This window comes from Corvus cornix, chromosome 10 (assembly GCF_000738735.6).
Source record: "Corvus cornix cornix isolate S_Up_H32 chromosome 10, ASM73873v5, whole genome shotgun sequence".
NCBI classification, from domain to species: Eukaryota; Metazoa; Chordata; class Aves; order Passeriformes; family Corvidae; genus Corvus; species Corvus cornix.
This window is the reverse complement of record NC_046340.1, coordinates 5,740,040-5,765,575: the sequence shown is the minus strand read 5'-3', so window position 1 is coordinate 5,765,575 and position 25,536 is coordinate 5,740,040. Positions and strand designations below refer to the sequence as shown.

General features: G+C 46.0%; 1 protein-coding gene across 3 annotated transcripts in view; it reads right to left on the bottom strand.

The window, feature by feature from the left end:
- NTRK3 (neurotrophic receptor tyrosine kinase 3) overlaps positions 1-25,536 on the bottom strand; it is a 219,922-nt gene that overhangs the window by 54,857 nt on the left and 139,529 nt on the right. Inside the window, exon 13 of one of the 3 annotated variants that reach the window (XM_010391035.3) lies at positions 22,703-25,398. The exons of the other annotated variants lie outside the window; for them this stretch is intronic. Coding sequence (XP_010389337.1) covers positions 25,280-25,398 — 119 coding nt within the window. The 3' untranslated portion in view covers positions 22,703-25,279. Of the gene's footprint in view, positions 1-22,702; positions 25,399-25,536 lie in introns of those variants that run through there. 3 annotated transcript variants of the gene reach the window in all.

Sequence of the window (25,536 nt, the reverse complement as noted above, 5' to 3'; positions counted from 1 at the left end):
TTCTGGAGGCACAGCATCCAAAGCTTCATCTCTATAAACTGTCCTTCAGGGGAGATTTCCATCTCCCTTGAGAACTGTGGCAGCACAGACCACTCCCAGCTTCAGCCTGATGGTCATGGCAGGCCGGTGGAGAGCTGTGCACTCTTCTCCAGTGCTCAGTGAGCAAAAGCTGATGTATGAGAGGTCTCCTCAAGCAGAGGTGTTACATGGGACATCACCCTGGGACGTTCATAACCCTGAATCTGTTTGCTCGTAAACTGGACCACAGTTGAGCCTTTCCCGTCTCTTCCTTGTGCCAAAGGAGCTGTAAAGGTATGCACCCCTTAGATTACGTGCATTTCCCTTGGGGCACTGCGGATCAAGGAGGTGGAAGTGGCTAACTCTGGGTTTCAGACTGGCTGCAGGGACATATCACCGACACTGATCAAAATCTGCCACCAGCTCCTGCCACCCAGGCGCCCGAGCAGGCACCTGTATCAACCTGAGGGGTCACGTGCCCCACAACAATATAGGCACCACTTAATGCATCAAAAGTCCAATACAAGACAAGCATCCTAATGGCTTTCATGCAATTAAGCTTTTTAATTAGGAGCTCAGAGGCAGGTTTATGGAGCTGCCATCTCTGGGCCCTCGGCTTGCTTGGGAAGAAGGATGCTGCGAGATCGCACAAGCAATGGGCCTTGTAATGAAAGACACCTCTCTGGGAATTCCCATTGACCTTTCTTAATTGTTCAATAGACTGAAAACTGTTTCTTACAGATATTAATATTATTAGTTACATTAAGGCACAGGTTGGTAGGCACATCAAAAATGACTTTGGTTTTAAACCTGCAGTGACAGCCAGGGAGAACAAATCACATGTGGAGTTTGCCTTCTCCACCTGGTTTAGCTGAGTGTTTAAGGAGTACCTTGAGAAATCTGAGATATAACGTGTTGAAATGTAAAGTGATGCACTTGGGTGAGGAAAGTCCTAAAATAAGAAAAGCTCAAACAGCACCAATTTACTTAATAGAGTAGCGGAAAAGGGGTTTATCCTCTTTGTCTTGGCAAGCATTTCTATAGCACTCATCACTACATTACCTTGGTCTTACTGTATTGACAAAACACGTATTTGCATTCTTGGTCTCCCGAATAGCAGCAATCAAGAAAGCTGTGAGGAATGATCTTGTAGTAAGAGGAGCCCAAGGACATTTTTAAAACTCACAAATATAGCAATTGCAATCAGATTGTCCTGTTTGGTGCAAGATGAAGTCAAAAAAGAAATAGTCTCAGAAAAACCAGCAATACTATTTCAGAGTTTTTACACTTCTGATGAGTAACACCATGAGAACTGAGGCAAATCTCTCTTTCTAAACTCTCCAGGGTCTTGCCCAAAAATTTCAGCTCCAAATTTTTCCTCCCAACAACATCTTAATAAATGATCAGACATTTCTGAGAGCTGGCATCCAAACAGTGTAATTATGTCTACATTATTAAAATAACATCCCATCTGTCTTCGAGACCACATTTTACAGTGAGTTGTTAGAGTCACCTGAGAAGTTTCAGGGAAAATTTATACGAAGAATTAACTGTGATATTGTGGCAGACAGAGTCAAATTGAGGGAGAAGCAATCCTTTTGCAGTAGTGTACTCATATAACACTTCTGGATTTAAAGTAAATGTGGGTGGTTATAAAAATAAAAGGGTCTTGAAGTTAAGTAGTTTGACAGCAATCGGACAATGTTAATGTGGAATCAGAAAAGTACATTTGCTGATCACAATTTCTCTCAAACTCAAATAGCCATAAATTTCGCTTCATAGTATTTTAGGCACAAATGGAATAATAACTGAGTTATAATAAATTGCTTTTCCACATGCTAGAGGCCTACACTAGTGAAGTTTAGATCAAACTCTTCCCTTCATGGTGAGATCAGCACTATGATTAATTCTAACCCACTATAAAATATGGGCTTTAACCACAAAGCAGTGACAAACCCCCATGGCACGGTGTGGCCGGTGGTGTTATTGTGCTCACCTTGCACCTCTGAGCTTGCCCATACTGGCTGTAACTCACGAGGAAGGCCAAATAGCCATGAAAGATGCTGTGCTGCAAGGACACCTCAGAGGTTCATCTGCATAAATCTGTTTACCTCCTCCTGGAGGAAGCCGAGCCCTGTCTGATAAACAGCTGGTGTTTATTTGTTTTAGGCAGGCAGTGCTGTGCTAATCTGTCTCGGCTGTGTTGCAGTCAGCCCTGTAGACAAGGTGTATGCAAACTGCCTCTCCCTAAGTACCACTCTTTTTATTTTTTGCCTCCCCTTGTACCATTAACTTATAAAAACAAGACAACAAGACAATTCATAAGAAGATCCTCTGCAGAAGCCACAGCAAGACCTGACAGGAAAATAAGCAGAATTGACAGCATGATGCAAACTCATTCAAAGCCATGCTGTACCTGCAGGAAGGATGTGAGTTCCTGACACTGAAGTAATTCCACTTTACAATGAAACATCTGCCAGTCTTCCTTTTGGGATCACTGTGTTTCTGCATGACACAGAAGGAATGTTAGGCAGATTCCCCACCTTCCTTCTTGTCCATCAAGATTTAACACACAAAGAAGGTGTGTCAAGCTTTTGCCTTCACTGTTGTCCTGAATAGCCCATTAACCACATCAGAAAGCACCTGACCTGCAGCTGGTTGGAAACGGCCCAGGGCTTTAGCTTCATGATGGTAACATGTGGGTAAATTAGAGCATTAGCAAGAGTAAGCCTGGGATGCTGCACCCACTTTTACACATGGCCTCCAAAGCAGAAAGTTTCCCTTTCTCTGGAAGAGCCAAGGCAGAAGGGTGGTAGCTTTGGATGTGCAAAGGGATCTTTCCTAACCACCTCTGAACCTTTTGCAGGACAGCTCACCTGATCTGTGCTTAAAGTGAACTTAGTCAGAAAAGTGGCTGTCTGAAACCAGAAACTTCTTCCCCCCCCATCACCACTCCCACGTGTCCTTGGTCATGTCTGTCCCTCTCCTAGACACAAACACACTCTAGTTTGCTAAACTTGTGAACCCACCACAGCCATGGGATACAGGGGAAGAAGAAGGAACAAGATTCATTCTGCTTTTCTCATTCATCAATCTACCATGTCCCAATGAGTCACTTCTGCACTGGCTCTTGTGATAGAGCCAGGGAAAGCCAGAACTTTTCCATTTACATCACTGATTCGATGACTCTTCTCCCATCTTTTACTCTCATATTACAGAGTCTCTCTATCTTACAGCAAGGTCAAGGCAAAAAGACCCCGACTCAACCTCCAAATCCCATAGAGAATATGGAGCTGGTAACAGACTGTGTGCAATGAAAACACCTTGTTTTGAATAACCACCACTTTTCAATCACATGAGCGGATATTGGGCAGTTGTGCAAGTACATTTCACGAATCTAATTTTCCAATTACTGTCTCATTTCTAAATCAGTCCTGGGCATCAGACAAAGAAGAGATGAGTTCAGTGACACTGTAAATTCTGCATTTCAAATTCCCATCACAACCACCATCTTTAAAACCATGGTTTGCTAATACTCTTGAAACCTGCATGCACATGATTGGACACAGATTGGACTACAGTGGGAGGAAAATAGACAAATAAAACTCCAAACAGAGTAAACCATGAGCAGTGCCAGTACTTAGGTTAGAGCAAAATGCAAAACTACTTATGCTGGATCATTTACATCAGGCCAATTTCAATTGTTACATTAATTAATTTCAATTAATTCCTGACATCTCCCTCTTTCAAACTCCCAAATAGTGAGCAGTCTGTCTTGTTGTATTTCTAGTGGGTTTACTGACCCTGGACTATTAATTCGCAAACATCCAGCTTGCTGATGGAATAGAGCAAAATTATAGGCATTTTCCCTTTAGTTGCCCTCTTTATCAGAAGATTCCTCTTCTAGCCTAGAAAAGACCTGTCTTGGGATGACAAAAATCAATTTTCTATAAATTTTTCTTTTCCCCCTCACATGTGACCCTGCTTTTCCCTAAAGGTAAGTCCTTTCCTGCACCTCTCCATCACCAGCTCCTCCCTCCCTTTGCTTTTTTCACATCATGGCATTTCTTCTCTCTTTTTCTTCTTCTCTATTTTTTGCCCCTCTTGCTGTTCGAGCCCTGTTTTAAAACTGACTTATTTTAGATCTGTTTCTAGGGTATCCTGATTTGGGTCTGATCCTGGGCTCTTTGTAGATATGGCCTTGATTTTCATAAGCTCCTAAAGCCTCATTTGCATCAACAGCGCTTTATAAATGATAACAACAATGACATTTTTCAGCAGTGGCTGAGTCATTTGCCGTAACAACTAATTTATGCCAAAGAATTGTCTCTTTTCTGTCTACATAAGTTGTCCACAAAAAGGTAGCAAAGTTCTCACTTAGTCAATGTGATTCATTCATTTCTTCCTCGGCACTGCTGAAATAACTCTTGAGAATAAATGCTGCACAGCTCCGCTGCTCCGCCACAATTAAAACCAAATAAACAAAGCTTACAATTTACACCGAAAATCTTGTCACCACAACGTGTAAGTACCAGGCAGAGAGCCTTTCATGTCAGGCAGTCAATCACAACCTGGATGGGAACCAAATGTGCTGAAGAGTTACCCAATGTACCTGATCAGAGCAGAGCGCATGCATCGGGCAGGACCAGATCAAAAAGCCCTGCCACTGGAGGGCTGGCGAGGCATTCTCTCACAGATTTGTCTCGTAGAGAGAGAAGATAATGCATAGGCAGGCTGCACAGGGCTGGAGTGTCCCTCCTCCCCAGTGCAAATCCATCAAAGTCAATGGAGGATATTGATTTCAATCACGGACTGCTGTGAAGTACAGGTAAACAAAGGGAGAATCAGTCCCACATCATTTTCAAAAATGGAGACATAAACAGGCTGTTTCTTATCTCTGCCTGGACTCCAAGTAGGTAGCCCTTCACTTCTGGTGGCTTCTCTCCCAGCTCTGACATGAGCCACCTCTGGGAAAGGGCCCAGGTACACGTTCCAACAGCTCGGCACAGTGCCCAGACACTGGTTCTTTGCCAAGTTCCTCTGTAAGGCACCCTTCAAGGACTTGGACTCAAAAAGTCGTGATTATAAGCACCAAGCAGTTCTGACACAAATCACAGAGATTTGTGTAAAGCATATCTGAATCTTTGGGAACTTGGTGGAGCAACCAGAGCCCTCACCTCAGAACGATTGTACTCCTTTATAAAGACCTTAAGAGAAAGCTGGTTTATGTTTCTGCAGTTCTTTTCATTTTCTTACCATCCGCTTCATTCCTTGGGAGCAGCACAAGGCATGAGTGCAGATCCCAGGTGGGAAGGAGGCTTTATTGCTCAGCTGACCCAGCAGACCCAGAGCTAACGCACTGCATGCTGCTAAATGGACCTTGGTAAAAAATAAGAGGCCTTGACGCATTTAGCTGGACAATCTTGGCTAAAAAAATTATCCAGTTATATCAATCTACACCAGGAGCTAAAGTTCAGTGCAGTCGAGCTCAGGAAAACAGGAGAGGAGCAACCTCTGCATGCCAGATCTCTGATGCTTTGGAAATACCTGACATCCACCATTTCTGAGCACATGTCTGGCAATCAGGACATGACCAGCTCCTCTGGCTTTTGCTGCTGCAGTAGCAGATGGAGAGGAAGCCCTGACCCAAAGTGCTGCCTTTCAGCTTCCAGCTGACTCCAGCCAGCCCTGATTCGAGGAAGAGATTCTGCAGAACAGCCCTCAAGCTCCACAGAGGGGTGTGATTTGCAGCATGGAGTGACTGGATTAGCACCCTCTGAGCTGCAGCACCAGCTCCAAAAGCAGCCATAGAGAAGCCACTGACAACAAAAATGCACATATACAGTGCTCTTGGAGCTGAAGGGAAATGGAAAGGGAGTTTGTGTGTGTGTGTGTGTTGTGTGTGTAAAAGAGCTGATAGAAAGGCAAAGCACGAACACCCCTTAAACCGACTCATCAGAAGCAACTCCAGAGCCAGCCAGGCTCCCTCACCAAAACACCCTGAAAACCACCTGGTGTGACACACCTGCAAAGTTTAAACCCAAACCAAAGCAAACTCTCACTTTCTTCATGGAAAAAAATCTGAAAAATAATAAAGTTAGAATGCATTCGGCACCGTTCCACAATCACTGTTAAAGCAAAAACTTCTCTCTCACCTTAAACCACCTGACATTCTTATAAAAACAAAGCACAACTTCAAGCCCTTCTCATCCATTTCAGTCCCATACATTTGAGTACAAACCGCTTAGCAATTATTTTATGGAGAGAGCAGTACAAAGTGTCCCACAGCTACTGGGTGCTGAGCAGCCTCAGCTGGGATGCACAACACTGCACAGTCCTGCAGAACCAACAGTCGTTCTGGGGAGATCCAGACAAAGGAAGTTAAAACAAGAGGAAGGATCTTGAGCCTCAGCCCCAGCCTGACAATGACCACAGAAGCAAATAAAAATCCCCCAGCACAGCCATGCCTTGCACAGCAGTGGGCTCTTGCCTTTGAGTCAGCATCCACCTCCTCGTCTTCCTGCAGATTTATGACTTTCTGGAATTACTCAAGCAAGAGTTCAAATCAACAGGACCTTTCCTTGATCCAACAAGGTAAATCTCTTCACCTGAGCTGTTGTCAAAGGTTAAAATGTCCTTTAGTATGGGGACCTTGAAGACTTACCAAAAGAAACCCAATGTTCCCGAAGCTCGCTGTGGCCGCCGGGGTTGGGGGGTTAGGGAGCAGGCAGCTGTAAACGGGTTCCCAGTTGTGCCTCAACCCAGTTTCTGCCTCTGTCCAACCTGCTTGTGCTCAAGACACATGTCAAGATCCCCTCGGGTTTAAGACAGTCACTCTGGTCCCCCTCGCTGTTGTAACCTCTACAAAGCCTGGGGGCAGGTTCACCCTGTACTTGCCAATGTCTCTGCATGCACCGACTCCTCCTCAGCTGGCTCCCAGGGGAGCACAAAACACTGCTGATGGGACTAAAACCTTACTAACATTCCAGGCAAAAGACTTAAAAAACATCCAATTATTCCCAACACTGTCTGCACCTTCTCAAATAATTTCTGGCTGACAGTGGGCTGGAAGGATAAATTGCCTTTCCAGCTTCAGCAGCTTCTGTCTCCTTTGACATCTAGCACCAACTTCACATCCTGAGGGGACGCTTAGGCTCTGCCTTTTGTACACAAGCATTAGCAGACAGCTGGGATCTTCTAAGGATAAAGACTAAGGCCATCAAGACGTGGGTAGAGGAGGGAAAGGAGTGGGCTGCAGAGGTGTTTGCACTGGGTGAAATGCCCAAGAGCCCCATGACAACGTGTCACAAAAGGGATCTTACACAAAGCATCGTCCTCACCAGCTCACTGATACACTCCAGCAGCTCTTGGAAACAGGGACTGGGATTCTTGGCAGGGTGGGAGGAAAAGGGAAAAGGAGAGGAGAAGGGAGTTTTTCTGGTGAGCATGTTTTCTTTCCACCCGCCAGGCCCCTAGGTCCCCTGCTGCCAAAGCACTCAGAATAAAACATTAATTCAATACCACACATTTAATTACACATTATTTGAAAGTGAATTTATTTAACAGAGGAAAATAGTCTTCAGAGAGCATCTGCCTCCCTCAGACTCATGCATCTGCCGAGAGCGGGGCTTGGAGAGGAGATAGGAGGTATAATGGTTTGTTTTACATCAGCAGCTATTGCTGTTCAGTTCATCCCTTCAAAAGAGGAGATTTTAAGGAGATAGAGTTGTGTTTTGCAGGAACTTACCAGCTGATTTGATTTTCCAGCTAGTTTTCACTTGATTGGAAAGTGCTGCTGCAGACAGATACCACTTGTCTTTCTGCTTTACTATTTTTCCAAGGGAAAGGAAGGATTACTGGTGGAGGGTTGGAGGGGGATTGGCTGCCCCTCGAGGGACAACGTGATAGTCAGATTTCAGGCTTAAGGCTTTAACAACATGGTAATCAGACACTTAACAGCATCCTATTGCCGCGATGGATAATCACAAGAAAGTGGGAAGTGACCGGGTCTCAGCAGCAGCCTCGCAGCTTGGAGTGTATCTCCCAGCAGGAACACAGAGACTTACCTTCCACCCCCGAGTCGCAGGGGCTCAGGGCTATGGACTGCCCCAGCCTGGGAGCTGACTGCCTGCTCCAGCGGGGCCAGGAGCCCGGCAGAACCTGCTTTCAGCAGCGGCGAGCCTCACATTTCCCCAGCCAGTGCTCCACTGCAGAGATGGGAGCAGACTCCAGCGCCTGGTGCAGGCAGCAGCCCCTCCATGGCTGAGCTGCTGCAGGGCCAGAAATGAGTTCCTGGGTCCTTTGTAGGAAGCAGTTTGGTCGCAGTGAGCTCAGCCCCAGCTTTTGCCTTTGCTGTCCTCTGGCACCCCTGCAGTGTCCCAGCAGGAGGATGCCACACAGGGCTGGGTTAACTGGTTTGTGCCACATGAGCCTTTCTCCCAACCTCATCCCTGCACTGGCTCTTCCTCATGCTCCTTCTTTTGGGAGCAGCACTGAAAATCTCCCTCATCCTTGCGACAGCCTCGATTAGACTGCAATCCCCCTCACCCCAAGCAGACACAAAGTGTGCCAGGCACCACCACTGTTCCCTCCAACAGGTACCAGCAGAGCTCAGCCCAGGCAGTGTTGACCCCCACAGCAGGATGTGTCTCTGACCAACAGACATCCCATGGTCAATCACTGCCCTCTTTGGCCTCACCAGCCAGATCCTGCTGCTGTTATCCCCATCCCAGCCATCAACCTCAGTGCCATGCTGCAGCCTGCTTGCACACCCATGCAAATATTGCAGCACAGGGTTCAGGTCACAGCATTAAGCTTTTCCTTGTAATTTTGAGTATTTAGGGGGTTTTGATACTACTGTTTCAGTGTCATTCAGTCACTGCCCTGATTCACAGTTTGAAGGATCGAGCCTGCAACATCATTGCTAAAAAACCCCAGATATATTGAATATGTTCTGGAAAATACGTGACAATTACAAGGGTGGCACTAAAGAAAGAGGTATGGTTTGGAAGGGGTTCAGATGCTGTACTAAAACTGTGATCCCCATTGCAAAGTCCAGAGTAAGAACTGGCCCCAAAGTTGGGTGCAAAGTGGAGAAGTATTTTTAGACAAAGTGCAGTTTCCTCCAGATGTGGAAGTGCATAAAGACTTTCAGAAAAATCTGTTGGGAAAGAATTCCTGGACCACCTCAAAGCAGAAAATTTGGTGAAAGGGCCTCATGTTCTGCATTTTCCAGCTAGAGCTCCAGGCAGGTTGGAAGTGCTTCTGATTGTTGCCATCCTCATCATCATCAAAAAGGAAAAGGACAATTTGGAAAAAAACCAGAGCATCATCCGCTTTTCTTTTTCCCTTTTTTTTTTTTTTTCCTGTGGACTCCAGGTAGTAACATCATTTCTTGCCCCATGCCCACTTATTTTCACACTAACTTTGCTTGCTGGTCATTAAACTAGTGGCTAATGCAGCCAAACCCATGGAATAAGAAAATTCCAGAAGTGAGGCCACATGGAACAAAAACATGAGCTGTTGAAAGACAGATCTCAGGCTCAAGTTATGATTTCGTTAGAAAGTCTCTCTCTAATTTGCCCAATTTCCATCTCTCTCCTTCCTACCCACCTCCTCGGCTCCCTTTCTCACAGGACTGACACAGGAGGTGTTCTTATGTCTATGGCTTGATGAGGTGTTCCCTCAGATTCATGTTTTCCCAACACCCCAAATGGACCTTGCTCTTTGTTCCTGCCTGAGGTTTCCTTGGCTTTCTCCCTGCTTGTTCTGTCTGCACATCCCTCTTTCCATCTCGCCAACTCCTCCTGCAGAAGGAAACCCCTGAAGGAGGAGTAATGTGAGACAGCTCTGCCTGCTGGGCTCTAAAATTACTGTGGTTTGGGTGATTTAGGCTATTGTTAAGAGGCAGCAAATTATGCAGAGAGGGATAAAGAGGAGGAGGATCACACAAAGAAATTACTAATCTGATGGGGAGAGCAGCTGGTCCTCATTTAACCCTCCAGGTCTGTGCATGATTGTGCTCCTTTGGCCTGTGCCTGAGTCACAAGTAGGAACGAATTTTGTGCTGGTGTTCCTTGAGGCTGCACACCAAGAGAAATCCACTTTTCCTCCAAGGTTCCCCTCATTGTAGAAAAAAAAAAAGCAGGGGGGTAACAGCAGGGCAGGGCTAGATGAGAAAAAAGGAGCCCAGCAGCACCCTGGGTCCATCCTGCAGAAGGGGATCCCTAAAAGGCAGCGACTCAGCCATGCATTGACTCCAGAGCTGTTCCACGGTGGGATCCAACTTGTTTCCGAGGCACTGTCCAGCCAGCACCACCTTCCTCTCCTTGGCAGAAACAAACCTCTTTGAGGAGTGACAGGTGAAGCGGAAAGAGCTCTCCTTGGGTTAGGCTTTGAAAATCCCTCATCACCAGGAGGTCAGCACTGTTTCAGGAGCCCCATGTTCTTGTTAGAGCATCCTTCCCTGATGGCACTGCTTCGCTGCATCCCTGCTGCCTCCTGCCCTCATCGTGGTTATAAGTGAGAATCCATCTTGGGTTTTTGTCTCTGGCACTCCCAGCATGGGGAGAACACGGGGTGATAAAACAATCTATATCTGTCCGTTTGTCTGTCTGTCATCCTTCAGCAACATCTCACACCGTTATGAGCCAGATGGTTGGGGTGAATTTTCACAAAATCCAGCACAAATTTCAATGCGTGCAAGAGGGGGGGAAAAAAGAATCCTGCAGTTTTCTCCTGTGGCCAAGCATCAGTGTCTGCACCAGAGGAAATATACCCAGTTAATTCTTCTCAAAGGCCCTGGTGAGACTTAAGAAAACATTCTGCAGTGCTGGTAGCCTCAGAAGACATGATTAATTGCAGATGGTGAAACGGTGCATGTTCAGCTTTAACTGAACTCTGTTTGAAGACTGGATGATTGTTGAGTTGGTATTCAAGGCACATGGGGAAGGCAACCTATGAGGATCTTCAGCTACAAAACCAAGATATTATGTATATATACTTTTTATATTTTATATAGGGCTTAACAGCTTAAATTTAAATGTGTGTTCTGAAGTTTTACAGCAAGAACACGCTGCTAGTGGAAAGGACCAAAATCAGCAAGATTCCTGAGGAAGGTGGGAAAGGGTAATATTGCTTTGCAATTACCTGAGGATGCAGAGGCATAAAAAGAACCTCCCAAAGCTGGCAACAGTGGTTTGTAGATGAATATATGTGAGTGATGCTGCAGAGCACTGAGACAGCTAAAATGGTGGAAAGATATTCAGTACTTTGAGCTGTTTCTCCTCACTAGCCTAGGACAGGTCTCATTTAATCCAAAAATACCTTGAACAAGACAATAGAAGTTGTTTTCCTGAACTGCCTTAATTGGAGGGCCAGCATCAGATATTGGGATGGTAACACGGCAAAATGAGAGGCCAGTGTGCACTAATCCAATCCATCAATCTCCCTACAAATCCTGTTTCCTTATAGCAGTCTGAGTTTGGAAAGTGACCCCAAATTCAGCTTGTATTGAAAAGGTCACCTTGAAGTCTTTTCTTTATCAATCAGAGTTTAAATCAAGTCTCTTAACCTTTTCCCAGGGCAGAGATTTTTCAAGCAGGTAGTAGGAAAACCTACCCAGATCAATATCTGAGTGCATATGAGCACCCAGAGTTCAAAACTTCATTCAGACCTCTTGCATTTACACAGCAAGGCTGCAATTCTCCTGCAAACAGAGCTCACATCAAGTCATCTGAAGTCTCCAGACTAGAAATTGGAATTGTAGAGAGTGAAGGAAAAAAAAAAAAAAAAAAAAGAAGGGATGAATAATTACCGAGCTGTTAAAAATCACATCTTCATTTCTGGAAGGAGTTCAACAAACAAAAAATTCCTATGCTGCCCAGTTTGCTTCATTTATCCTTTCTTAATGGATAGTGCTGTTTCTCTGTGGCATAAATTGCAGTTTCTTTCTCTCTGCTTCTCTTCTCTCTCTAGGGATTCCTCTCTCAAACACATCCCAAACCAGGAGAGGCTCTGGGTGTGTTTGGAACCTTGGCCATAGTCATCACAGGTGAAAAATCCTTCAGTTCGTGATGCTACAGCAGGACTCTAGTTCCTGCCTTCAGCATTTTCTTCCAGATCATTAGCAGACATCAAGAAAAACACAGGTGATTAAGAGTGACTTCCAGGACACATCACTTTCAACCTCTTTCCAATTAGAAACACTTTTAGCAGCAACTCTTTTCTGTCTCTTGCTCTTAGGGCAGATTTCTACACAGGCTCTTGTTTTGTAAATGCATTTGTCAATGCTTTTACCCCTAGTCATTAATTTCAGATGCTGGTCCTTGTGGAACATCTCAGTGTACTATATCCACTGAATTTCCCTGACCTCCCACTACTTCAAGCCATGTCACTTTGGCCTTCACAGAGCGTTGTTTTCCAGGTGTTCTCCCACAACATCCTTTAAAGTTTAAGCAGATTCCCAAGAATTTCCCAGAGCAAACACACTGCTCTGTTTCCTGTCCCCATCATATCCACCACTTTCCAACTCTCATCCATCTGCCCAATTTTAAACAGGCAAATTAAAATGTCAGCAAAGAGCTTGGCAAGTGGTGTGCATGCCCTCAGGATGTGCTCTCCATCTGTAGAGGATTCTCACCTGGTCCTGTGCCCTTGAACAGCTGCTCACTGACATGAACTCTTCGTCTCCATAAAGCTGGATGCAATTTTGGCAGATGAAAATTATTTAATAATCCTTCTCTTATCACTGATTCGGGCTGGCTTTTCTTCTGTCATCAGTGTAAGTTCTCCATATATCACTCTCAAGATAAACACTTTTTCCTCCATACCCTCTGAACCAGCTCACTGTTTTCCTCAAAACCCCAAACCCCTCCTTGATGTGAGGCCAGTTTTGTTGTCTCTGAGATGCTTACGTGCAAAAGGACTTTCCTGCCTGAAATCCACCCTCAGCATCTGTATGGCTGCTGCTTCCCATCCCTTTGTTTCCTCCTGCATTCTTCTTCCTCCCCTCTCCTTTCATTGTGATACTTCAGCAGTGCCCCGTTATGGTCTCCGTCTCTTGCTTAGCCAGCCTGGTGTGTGTCAGTCCCGTCATCCTGCCTTTTATTATCTTTATTTTTACTAGAATGAATGTTTAGGGCAGCCTTCCCAACTGTGTCTGAAAGACCTTCATTAAAGCGTGGCCAGCTTTCTTCCACTCATTTTGCATTCCCTGTAAGCCTGGTCTCCAAAAGGCCACTGGTTTTGTGTGGCTGCCCTTTCTGCAGACCCTCCTCAGCACTTCAACTCTGCAGGGAAAATAATCACTTCAATTTCAAGTGTATTTATTATGGTTGCTCAATTTCCTTTAATCTGTCATTTCTCCTTCTCCTCCCCCCACGATTGCTTTCTTTTCATTGAGCTGTGAGTGCATTGAGGAGGCTTTTACTTCTGACCCTCACTGCCTGCTCCAACCCCATCCCTGCACTGGCTCATGCTGGGCACCTTGTGTACTGATTATTGCTCATTACCGTGTGGCTTAATGAATGTGCTGAGCCCTTTGCAAACAAATGCATGTGTCACAGACAGCAGCTCCCACTGCTGACCCCGCGGGACTAATTGAGGCAGAGAAGACAACACTTTCAGGCACAAATTGCCTGTGCCATCAGCAGTGAGAAGGAAAGAAAGACCGAGAAACTCTCCCAGGCCTTTCTGAGAGAAGGAAACCTTAATGACAGAGTGCCCATGTCTGCCTGAGTCTTGTAAAACAACATATTTCTGGGCAGGGAGAACAATGTTTTTTATGTAGGGGATGCATGTCCCTCCAGTGACAAGGCTGAGTGCAAAACCACAAGCATCCCTTCAGAGCTGGAGCTGTAACAGCCAGAGAAGACCCAGCTGACAGGAAAACCATCAGCGTTCCTGCCCGTATGTTAAGCTGTGTGAGCACGCACACCTCCCGAGGTTTAATTGGTGTATTAATGTATTAAAGCACTGACACAAACAAACAGGGACTGCTTTCATAAGCTACAAAATCCTTGAGTACATTGTAATTAGCTGGGCTTGTTAAACCACTTAATAAGCAATAGATAGCACGTGTCTGATGCCCCTGCATCTTGGCTCAGAGGGAAAGACAGGCAATTGCTTAAATATGAAATCTGTTCAGTTCTTAGGTGAATCCTAAGAACTGTTCCTCTGGCACAGGGAACTTCTGCCCAGGGCAAACACAGCTGAGACCAACGCCAGGGTCACTCGCTGCAGCCCCCACTCCTCTCCTTGTGTCCTGCTCCCACCAGGCAGCTCCCAGGCTGTGTCCAGGTGGGAAGGGCTGGCACTGGGAACCAGCAAGTCATCACCAGGATTCATATTGTGATCACCCTTTTCCTATTCCCTGAAGAGGCCCAGGAAAGGGGAAAAGTCAGCAGGGACACAGCCAAACCAGGAAAGACAACAGTAGAGTTACCCAGCATCCCTGAATGCAAATGGGCAGGCAGTGCTTTAATTTTATCCCAGATCCCAGCTTACTCCCACAGTGCTAGCACCCGTCCATGTGCCCCTGTGCAGTCCAGCTGGCTATCCAGCTCCAAATTTAACTTTCCCCAGCACATCACCACGCACAACCGCAGCTTTCCGAAAGCGGGCAGAGAAGCTCCCTTAAACACCGCCTCCACCCAAGTCCACCACAGGGATTTGCAGCTCTGCAGCTATTCCTAGATCCCAACTGGATTCTTCTTTTCATCTTTGTTCTGCCTCCTATTCTAGTGCTGAACCCCAGGCCTGCTGCCTTGGAGCTTCCTCCAAATGCTGCATTCATTCATTTTTAAAGGTGACCTTCCAACTTTAAAGGAAGTTAGCAAGACTCGCTGTCTTCATTTGCCCACTCCTTCTTTTCAACCTGCTCTTTATTATGAATTAAAAAGGGGCCTGAAAGGTTTTCTCTATTAAAAAATAAAAGCTTTAGAAAGAGCACATGTTTCCAAATCATTTCTCTCCCAGTTTTTGCAGCAGATGTCTTGCATGTCACGGTGTTTGCTTGCTGCAAACTCTCAGCTGCCAGCCCTGATGCTCTGATTTGGCCACCTACCTGACCTTGTGGGGTGCTTGTCACCCCCACCCCCACCACTGGTCACCCTCTCCCTTGTTCTGTCACTGCTGTTCGGCAAAGCGGTGCCCTGAAATGTTCTGGGTGAAAAACAACTTCTGAGTGAGCAGAGTTGGAAGCAGGGTTGTTTTTAACTTGGACCATACCAGACACCCAGGCTAGACTGTGGCCTCATAAGCTCTTGTGCTGGCACAAAAGAAGGGCAGAAAATAAATGAAGTTCTCTTTATTTCACCTTACTGCCAAAAGTGCATTTTACAAGCCCTGGGGCTGTATAGCAATGGAAAGGGGAGGTGTCTCCAGCCCTGAGCAATAAGATTACTCTTGCCAATGAATTGGTGACAGTAATTAAAAAGGAAATAGCAAAGCAACATGAGAGTTTCGTGCTGCTGTGGTACAACATTTTGCCAATTAATCAGGACAAGCAGAACACTAATTTTTACTGTAATGAAACTGATAAAGGAAAGAAAACCACGATCTTATAAAGTGAAAGCTCAACTTCCAACTCTTCCTCTTAGATTACAGGATCAAACAAACAACAACAGCAAAGCACAAAGAAAATAAACCCACCAGTCCTTCTTCCTCCCTTTCCACTCTTTTGGCTGTGAGTTCTGCTGCTATCCAGACAGGTTGTGTTGACTACTTCTTTTTGGCAAGAGGTCAGGACATCACAAATCACTGTCATACAGCCACACTCTGGGTTTAATCATTGGCATTTGCTTCCATCCAAGAAACTATAGACATTTTCTGAGCTAAGGACATCTGCCTGCCAGGCACGAGGCTCACACCCACAAACTCATTTCACGCTGACCACCAAGTGACCACAAGTGAGCAGGAGCCCTTATTCACAGCTGGCTTGTGCCATACCGAGCCTGGAAGTGCTTGGGTCAATCAGAAAACACCCAGCCTCTCTTCCCAAACCATTCCATAATCTCCACCTGCTGCTGTTTGCCAGACCAAGTGTTAATCCTTAAACCCTGCTTGATACCATAGCATCCCTAGGACTCTTTCATTCTCCTTCCAAGCCAGCATGTCCATGCTTTCCCTGACAGCCCTGCTGTGCTCTCACATGCTCACTAGGACATACACTTTAGCTCTTCAAAAGCCAACCATCAAGCTGCACAGCAAGGGAAGCAGCTGATTACGCTCTTCCTACAATTATCTACTGAAAGTAGGTGAGTAGTTCAGATTTTTAGGAGAAAAAGAGGGCTTCCCAAAGCAAAAGCAAGATTTCAAGGAGGTAGTGCCAGGTCAAGTTTGAGTACAATACATAATGGAAAGCTCCTCGCTTTGTTTCACAGTCTCAGCCTTCCCTTGGCTCTGATGCTCAGTTTTATCTTTGGGCTATAAATGATTCATGGAGCCTTAAAATATATATAATCTATATCTCCTAGAACAAAGAGTCTTCTTTTCAGGGGGTTTTGAGGGAGCAGGGAGCAGCGTCTGTGCTACCTGCACTCAGGCTTGGATGTCCCTTGGGAAAGGACCCTTGTGGTTCCCTGCTTCTTCCCAAACTCAAGCAGCTGCTCTGAGCTTGCAGCTGAGCTCTGTGAGAGACCCCAGGTCAGTCTCTAGGATGCAGGGATGTGCTGCTGGGGGTTTGCAGACCTGCTGTCTGGAATCACACCCAGCTCAGAGGCAGGCTATTCTCATCCATGGCTGGCAGTCCCAGTGCATGGACACCATCAGTGCACTGTGGGGGACTTAAATCATTTATGCAGAATTGCAGATGGGGAAGCTACAGCAAAAACTTACCTCCATGTCACAGCCTAATCGCCTCAAGGCTTTACCATCCCAACCTCCAATCCTCTGCCTTGGGCTGTGGATCACATTTAATGAATGTGTTTCTTCCCTTGGAAATCCAACACCACCTTTCCATCATGAATATTTGATTCCTACTACGCGTACAAACACAAACATACACAACCCCCTGCATCATGATCAGCGAGCATCTACTTACTTCTCCAGACAAGGATACCACTTTGGACAACTCCAAGGATGTTATGCCAGTGGCATTTCCTTTCCAACCGAAGAGATGACCATCCTCTGGTTTCTTGTTTAGGAACCTAAGCATGGGGCTGGGTAAGATCTGGTGAAATCTCCAACCAGTGTGGACCTGTTCTTACTCAGAAGGGAGCACAGGGAAACGAGAGGTGGAGACATCTCAGACAGGGAGGGCTTGGAGTCCTCTGTGCCTCATGTCCAGCAAGCTGTGGGATGCCTCCCTCCCTGTGCTGGCCACCAGCAGCCCGGGTGGATGGCAAACTGAGCATCACAGTGCTATAAACTAAATTCATCCAAATAGATTCCTGTGCAGCCCTTCGATTCCAGTGGCCCTTTTGGATCAAAGAGCCAGGTTTCAGTCTGTGCTGTATCTACAGCTCATGATCACCACGTTTCCTTGCTCTTTGGAGTCTTAGATGTCTTCTTTAAAAGGGACATTGTCAATCCTTACCTATTTGGGTGTACATGCCAATATCTTTTATGCTCAAGAGTCTTCTTTGTTTTCTAAGGATGACTCTGTCTTTTTGGTGAGAGAGATTCACCTTCCCTTGTGAGACTGCCATTGATATCATTCTGCCCTTTTTTTTTTTTTTTGAGGTTCATGCCAGCACCACTGAATCCAGAGGAGGAAATTTGGCACAACACGAGATGCTTCACACATTACAGCCATGCAGAGAAGCTTAAGGACCTACAGAGAACGTTACCCAACTCCCAAGAGTCCCCTCTGAGGTTAACAGGATTAAACTGAGCTCAGTCTAGTCACAGGATGATACTTCCATCCAAGATACACTGTCAGGGATTTTGTCACCTTCTTCTGAAGCCATGGCTATAAGATCTTCTGTTGGGATTTAGTGGCAAGCATGTCAGATGGCTGCAAAAAAGGCGTTCTCTCTGTGTTGGATGCACTGCTGGCCCCAGGCAGGAGAGTTAAGGCACACCACAGCCTTTTTTTGCTGATTGCTAATGAAAATGAGAGACTGGCACTATCATCATGTAGCCACCCTTGTAGTTCTGTGCTCTCAAGTTTTCTAAAGGAGTCAGCAGCTATGCCAAACACCTCCCACAGCTCTGCCATACCTGCTGGCATCCCGGCTGCATCCTCCCGTCGCCAGACCTGACCCAAGTGGTCAAACAGGAGCAGCTGTGGGTGTAACCCCGGTCTCCAGCAGCACTTGGCTCTTCTGGTTTTCCACTCCCACACAGCACCAAATCTGCAGCATTTCCAGCCAGAAGAGCCCCTGCTTTCTCCTGAGCAGGGACTGACAGTTTCCCACTGATACTGCCTAGTGCAGTCAGTTATCATTGATGCATTTAGAGCAGATCCATCAAAATAATTCCTGCTGGAGGTCTGAATCCAGCACATTACACACAAGAACTCCCTAGAAGGAGAAAAATGACACTTACCTGTCTTTAAGTGAGGCCCTTCTCAGTCGCCTGCAACGTCTGTGCGTGGTGAGATGTGGTGTCTTTGGGGGACTCGTACCTCTGGAGTTGTTCCAGCAGTGCTGAGCATGTGACTGGAGCTTAAACACTTAAACTTCCAAACCCTCTGGGACTACCCAATAAACAAACATGTCTCAGGAAACACAAAGCAAACCTGCAGCCACCTTCAGGAGCCTCCAGGGGGCTGGACCAGGCACTATCAGGGAAGAAGTGACCGTGCACAACTGCTCCTATCATCCCCAAATATTGCCTGACACTGATACAGCAAACCCAAAATGCTCTGTTGATCCAGAATCTCTCTACAATTGCCAGGCAACAAGGCCTCACGAGGAAACCTGAGCAGAGGTATGACTCTTTAGCCTGGCAAGACGAGCTCACGTGTTTGAGATGTTTGAAATGTGCATGAGCATGATGTCACTGTACATGATTGAGAGTGGCACCAGGGACTGAATCCTGGCAGGACCAGGCCTTGAATGCATCACCTTGCAAGACCAGGAGCTTCTTCTCTCTTGTAACAGACGTTGCCATGTACTCCACCACCTCACCAGCCTAGTCCATCCCTCCCTCCCTCCCTCTCCCAATTATCTTAATAAACAACCTGGGCACATCTCTGACTCACTTAAGATAATGATGACCTGGCCACAACCAGTTTATTCAGACATCCTGGCAGTTTACCGAGCCTAATGCAAGTCCAGTCTGGCTCTCCCTGCCTCCTCATGAATGAGCCTGACCTCCAGCAGTGGCTGCTCTGCCATCAGTGGATGCAAACCCACACACAGGTCAGACACAGGCTGCTCCCAGAACTCAGACTGGAGCCAGGAAAGCTGCTTTCTCTGAAAACAAGCTCTTAACTGTTCCAAAGGCCTAGGCAATGACAGCTTTTGTTGTCTGCAGAAAGACCTGTTGGGATGGTACTAATCCCAATATATGAAAAAGAAACATGGGGTTAGGGACAACCCCAAATAACAGATGATTGAAGGGCATCTCTGCATGTTACATTTCTGACTGCCAGTCTGAAACATTCACTCACCCAACCTGAGAGCAAAACTAGCACCTATCACACAACAGGAATATTTGAAGCAAAACCTTGGAGGAAAAATGCCAAATACTCTGAATAATAAACACATGCTTACAGAAAGTCAACTTCTCTGCAGGAATCAGGCACAGATCACAAATGAGTCACTAACAGCAGAGCAAATCATTTAACCAGCACTTAGAACAAATCCCTCCACTTTGTATAGAACAACCAAAATTTATTCCTGCTGATTAGTCAGCAGTTACACTCACAAGTTCAAAATAATACCAAAATTCAAATGTAGTTGTCTTGCAGTTGCACTCTGCTTTACTGCTGGAGAAACTATCATCTTCTCTTTGCGAAGGAATCCTCCTGCAGTTATTTACTGGTGTGTGGGTTGGGATTTATTCTAGCTCTGTGGCATCAGACCACATGCTGGCACCACCAAGGAGCCTGCCTGTCATAAGGAAAGTAGTGGTGACAGCATTGGAGAAACCACAAAAGATACAGGCAAAGCAAAATGTACCACAGCAGCTGAAGATACATCGTCACTTCACCAGGTAAAGCACCTTTTCCAGCTGTGAGTGGGCAGGTCTCCTATCAAACTACACCCACACCTTCAGAGCAGCTCTATGCACTTTCCCAGAGTTTGTTAAATTTTCTTTCAACTTGGGCTCTGCAGGCACTGGTAAATACATGGTTAATAATGACTCCTTGACTAATTGCACAAACAACAGAAGCGCTTCCAAATGTTAAGGAAAAAAAAGAAATCACTCAGCATTGATTTCTTGTGTGCTCTCTTGCTGCTGCTCCTCCAAACCCGTGGTTTTTAGCTTTACTACTGTGTCTAGGCCTCTTTATCCTCTGCTAATGCCAGGCTTAACCCTGAGGATCTGCAGCTTGTTCTGGGTACAAATCAGAGCAGAGCAGTGATGCACTGCTGCAGTTTGCTGAATCAGCAGAAGCAGCTTCCTCTGACTCCCCACAGCTCCCAGGAATTCCCTGGACAGCAGGAAACAGATACAGGGAAAGAACAAAGACCTGGTGGTAGAAAAAAAACACCAAACCACCACCTTCAAAACAAGCTCAAGCCTCTTGGGAGAGAAGGTGTGACTCCTCAAAAGCACATCTAAATGAACAAAAGAGCAGCAAAGAACGTCAGTATTCGATGCAATGTGGGTAAGCAGCTGTGGAGACTCAATATACCCTGATCATGACCTACAACATCCCACACACCAGACACTGCCCTGCAGCAAGTCTGAGCCCAAGGTCCCACACACTGATTCCACCCTGGAGCAAGCTACAATGCCAGAAACACACTGTGCCCATCGTGCTGCCTCCAAGCAGGAGCTAAAAGAAACACGACTGCATCTTTTTAAAGTCCAAGTACAATGAGCCGAAACTTTGTTCCTCTGCTTATTCACACACAGGCTCCACACTCAATAAGACCTGAGGAGGCAGGGTTGTGATGTTCAGGAGGAGCAGATCATTCCTGCTAGAGGTCCACTACTTGCACCCTATGAAAGCAGCATCCCAAGCTCCTTCAGCAACAACTCCGTCATCAGCCCAAGAGTCATTTGAAGCCAGAGTGGGGAGGGTGAGCAGCACAGCATTATCAATTCATGGTCCAGCTGTCATGAAGAGCATGGAGCCTTCACATGGGTACATCAGGCAACAGAGACAACCAAGAAGCAAGAACAAGAAGAAGCAAGTGCCCAAGCCCTCTGCAATGCCTGCCAGAGCCCATAGTTAAACCAGCTGCTTTTGAACTGACAGCATCAAAAATATTGTAGGAACTCATATGTAAGGAGTCAGTTGCCCTGAAACACAAAGCAAAGTGAACCAAGGCTGACCATACCAGCCACCTGAGTAATTGGCTAATCAAGCACTGTTTGCAATGTTTCTGGGCTGTGAAACCTGATAACAGACCCTGCAGTAGTGGGGAAGAAAAGACAGAGCTTCCAAACCCCATGCTTGTTTCCCACACCTCAGAAAGGAAAAGGAGACAGGGATGGAATCCAGTGCAGCTCAGCTGCTCATCCCTTGTGTAAGGTTATGTCAGGAGACAACCATTTGTCTCAGGCACTGCAGACATTCCTGGGAAGGTAAAGGTCTCAGGCATCACCTAATCCTGTGAACCACAGCAGCCCATCACTCCTGGAGACACACTCATTAGAAGGGAAGGTCATGCAGAAATTCACCCACAGCATCATTTTGAGACATTTGCTTGAAAGTCATGTCAGGAAGTTACAGGAACAGAAGGATGCTGGAAAACATGTTTTTAATTTGCTCATCAAAACTCTCACCAGGTTTTCTATGAGGGTTGCAGCACCATCCACCAATATGTGCTCAAACACACCCCTGGCCTCATGTCCACAGTCACCTGCAGATTGGCACAGCAGCTTTTAGTTACATCAGTGACATCTCCTGTTAATAATTCTAAGACACAACCACTAAGACACACCCTCATGACAAGTCCCACACGCTGCAGAATGGTTCCTCTCTCCTCCTGGAGCATCCAACCACCCGGACATGAACTCCTGATGAGGAACCTGAGTACAGCACTCATTTGTACCCCGCTCCCTCTACACCAAATAAGTCCTTGACAGCTTAGCACAAGGTTAATTGTTGCTGAGGAGGGGACAACAATCTAACACCCAACACGTGATCAATTTGCACAGCCAAGCAAGGAGACCTGAAGCAACAGCACGTCCTGAAACACTGCAGCCAGAACAATCTTTTACTGTCAAGCTCCCTGTGAGATAAGGCTTCTAATAAAAGTTTTTCCACTAACGATAGAAACTTGTCTTGGCAAATCCTGACACAATCTCCTGCAGTACCAGCTTGTCCCTGAGAATATGACCATTTTATGCTACAAAAACCAACAAGTTGTCAACTGCGATCATTAGCAGCTAAGCTCTCAGGCAAGAAAACGTTGTGCCTGATGAGAGTGACAGAAACAAAAGCTCCACCTGAGCAGTGTTCCCATCATAACTGTAAATCCCACCCTCCACACCCACCAGAGAAGGAAACAAACCAAACTCCCCACACATGGACCATCTCACGAAGAAGTAGACTATAGGACATGTCATTCTGAACATTTATTTATTTTGTCTTCAAAGAAGAGGCCTGGTGCAGCTGTTTCGTTAGAAAATAAAGTGTTTATTAAGAAACTAGACATTGAACACCCCTATAGTCTCTGTGAAAAGGGACCGTCCCATTTCCCATTAGCACAGGATGATAGTTATGGCAAGATAAGAATGCTCAAAGATGGAGGAATCTCATTGACAGAAAATGAGGTAATGATTTACAATAATTAAAAATAAAATAAAATTTTAAAAAGAAACATCCTTAGACTTGCTACTTAAAGCCACCAATCGCAAACAGCCACGACTGGCTTTCGTTCTCAGCAGTGAGGAACCAGAGACTTTAATTGGTGTTAAACAAATTGAGACATCGATCACAGTGGGGAGAACTGCTTTTAATTACGTTGTACGGTCCGGAGGATTTCTTCTAAGCAGAGATGGACCTGAGCTGCAAAATTCAACCCTTCCTCTGCTAGGGTGTTTGGATATAGGCTTCTGGTCCAGGCCCACAGATGCATCTCTACGACTGATACACACAGTTGAGAGCAGAGTCCCCTGAACAGTGCTAGGGAGAGGAGACAGTTCAGACGGACAAGACATCCCCAGGTCAGGTGGGCGACTCCCAGGAGATGGGGAAATTCAGTTCAGACAAGCACCCAGTGATTCACACGCTCGGCGAAGCTCCTCCTCACTCTGTGAATCTGCAGAATTGAGGTGTCAATGGCACATGGCCGCGGGTCCTCTCTGGCAGTGCACCTCTGGCATTTCCAGCTCCGATGCGGGCAGGAAACGTTGTTGGGAGATTTGGTCATGGTTTCTGAAGCCATCCAACCTGAGCCAGGTCTCCTCGCACTAACGCAGGTGCCCCCCTAAGGCATGTCCGTTAACTTAAAGCACTCTGCCACCATCTCTCCAGTACTCTTCTATTGCACTTTACCTTTTTATGCCAACGAACCAGGAGAAGAAGCAAGAGAATGGAATATTCCCAGGGATATCCCTATGGGACAGCTGATAATAAAACCTCCCGGCAATCTCCAGGGTGGTTCATGCAGATCACCTGTAAAGGCAGGATGAAGCAGAACATCCATTCTGAGGCTTCTGCCCAGTTCTGGTGGAGAGGGACCGTGACTCTTTCCAGTGGCAGTGACCCTTGAGGGCTGGTGATTTAGAGACACCCCTGATGTGATAAGGTCATCTCGGGCCACCAAGAAGGCAAGCAAAGCTGAGTGGCTGGTGAGCAAGCTCCGGGTCCAATATTCCTCTCAAAAGGATCTGGCCACACCTGAAGCTATTGGAATATTTTTTGTCCTCTAGAGAAAATCTGCTTTGCTTATAGGTTATCACAGATATGTATGAGCAAATCTGTATTTCTCATACATGTGACATCCAGAGAGTCCAAGGAAAGCCCTGCAAGTTTCCACGAGGGCAGCTGGCTTCTCTTGAGGACAGGATGAGAGGGTTTACTTTTCCATCTGAGAGGCTTTGGATGAAGTAAGACAAAAGTGGGATAGGAGTTGGGGAGAGAATACAAATATCGGCCGGAACAGGATTGATACTCCTGTTTTTGCCAGAGAAGCAACAGAATACTTTTTTTTTTCCTCTCCTTCAGTCAGCCAGCCTTGAGCTGATGGTTCTGGGTACGCGACTGGGTTACAATCAATCTCTAGTGGGGTGGGAATACAGGGGAGAGCTAAAGGGGGCTGGAAAAGGCCCAGCAATGGGACCTGCGTGCGTCTGATATGCTTTTCCACTTTGCTTACTGCTCTAGTCCTGGCAAGGACACAGACCCTCCTGCGCTATGGATTCTCCATCCATGCGGGAAGTCCAGGCAACTCCTCAGATAAAGCTCATCATTTAAGCAGCAGGGAGAGACCAGAGTACGACAACGATATAGTCAGATCCAACGAGCCGCTCTAACACACACAGACAGACAAACAAAAGAAGCCTCCTAGAACATGTGCACTTCAAAGATAACCACACTCTCTTCCTGTCAGAGAAGTAAGATACTTTTTTTTTTTCTTTCCATCCTCATTCCTTCCAACATTATTTTCTGTGCAAGAACTGGGAGCAGGGCTGCCTTTGTTCTTACCAAAAGTCTTCATTCTGCTTTAGTTTCTTCCAGGCTCCCCGCCTCGGCTCGCTCTGGGAGACCTCCCATGGCGGTGCCACGTAAGAGGTGATGGCAGCATTCACTGGGTGTTGCGAAGACACAAGCTTACAAGGAAAACTCCAAGCAGGGAGGACATGACTAAAGATGTCAGTTTGGTTGGCTTGGTTGGTTTTTTTTTGTTTTGTTTTGTGTTTTATTTTAAAGCAAAAGTACAATTATTTACTGTGTTATTAGGATGACTCCTTTCAACTGGGTTTTAATTCTCTTTATTTGCTCTCATTGCTGCTGTTGTGCCTTGCAGGAATATTTAACGAACACAGCGACCATTGGAGGAAAAGAACAACCCTGTTATCTGGTGACAGAAAACCACAGTTTCAGTTGGCTTTAACGTGTGTACAGGCAGGGCTGTAGAGTCCTATTAGGAGGAGACCTCAATCCATACAGACCACGCTTACTGCTTCCCACCATTTTGAGGGCACAGCCTATAAACTTGACATCAGAACAGGGACTTTTAAGGAGTTTTTAAAAGCCATGACGTCCTTTGCTGAAATAAACACTGACATCCTCAACATAAATGCCTTGGTTAAGAGGTTTGGAATGTCCAGGGAGGCTTATTGGATTCAACATAATTTCTCTGAAACCTAAAGGGGGAAAAAAAACAGAAAAAAGAAAAAAGCAAAATAAAGTAAACGAAAAAACAAAAAAGAGCAAAACTAGAAAAAAAGAGAGAGATATCGACACACATGTAATTATATAAAAAAGAACCAAATGAATAACTA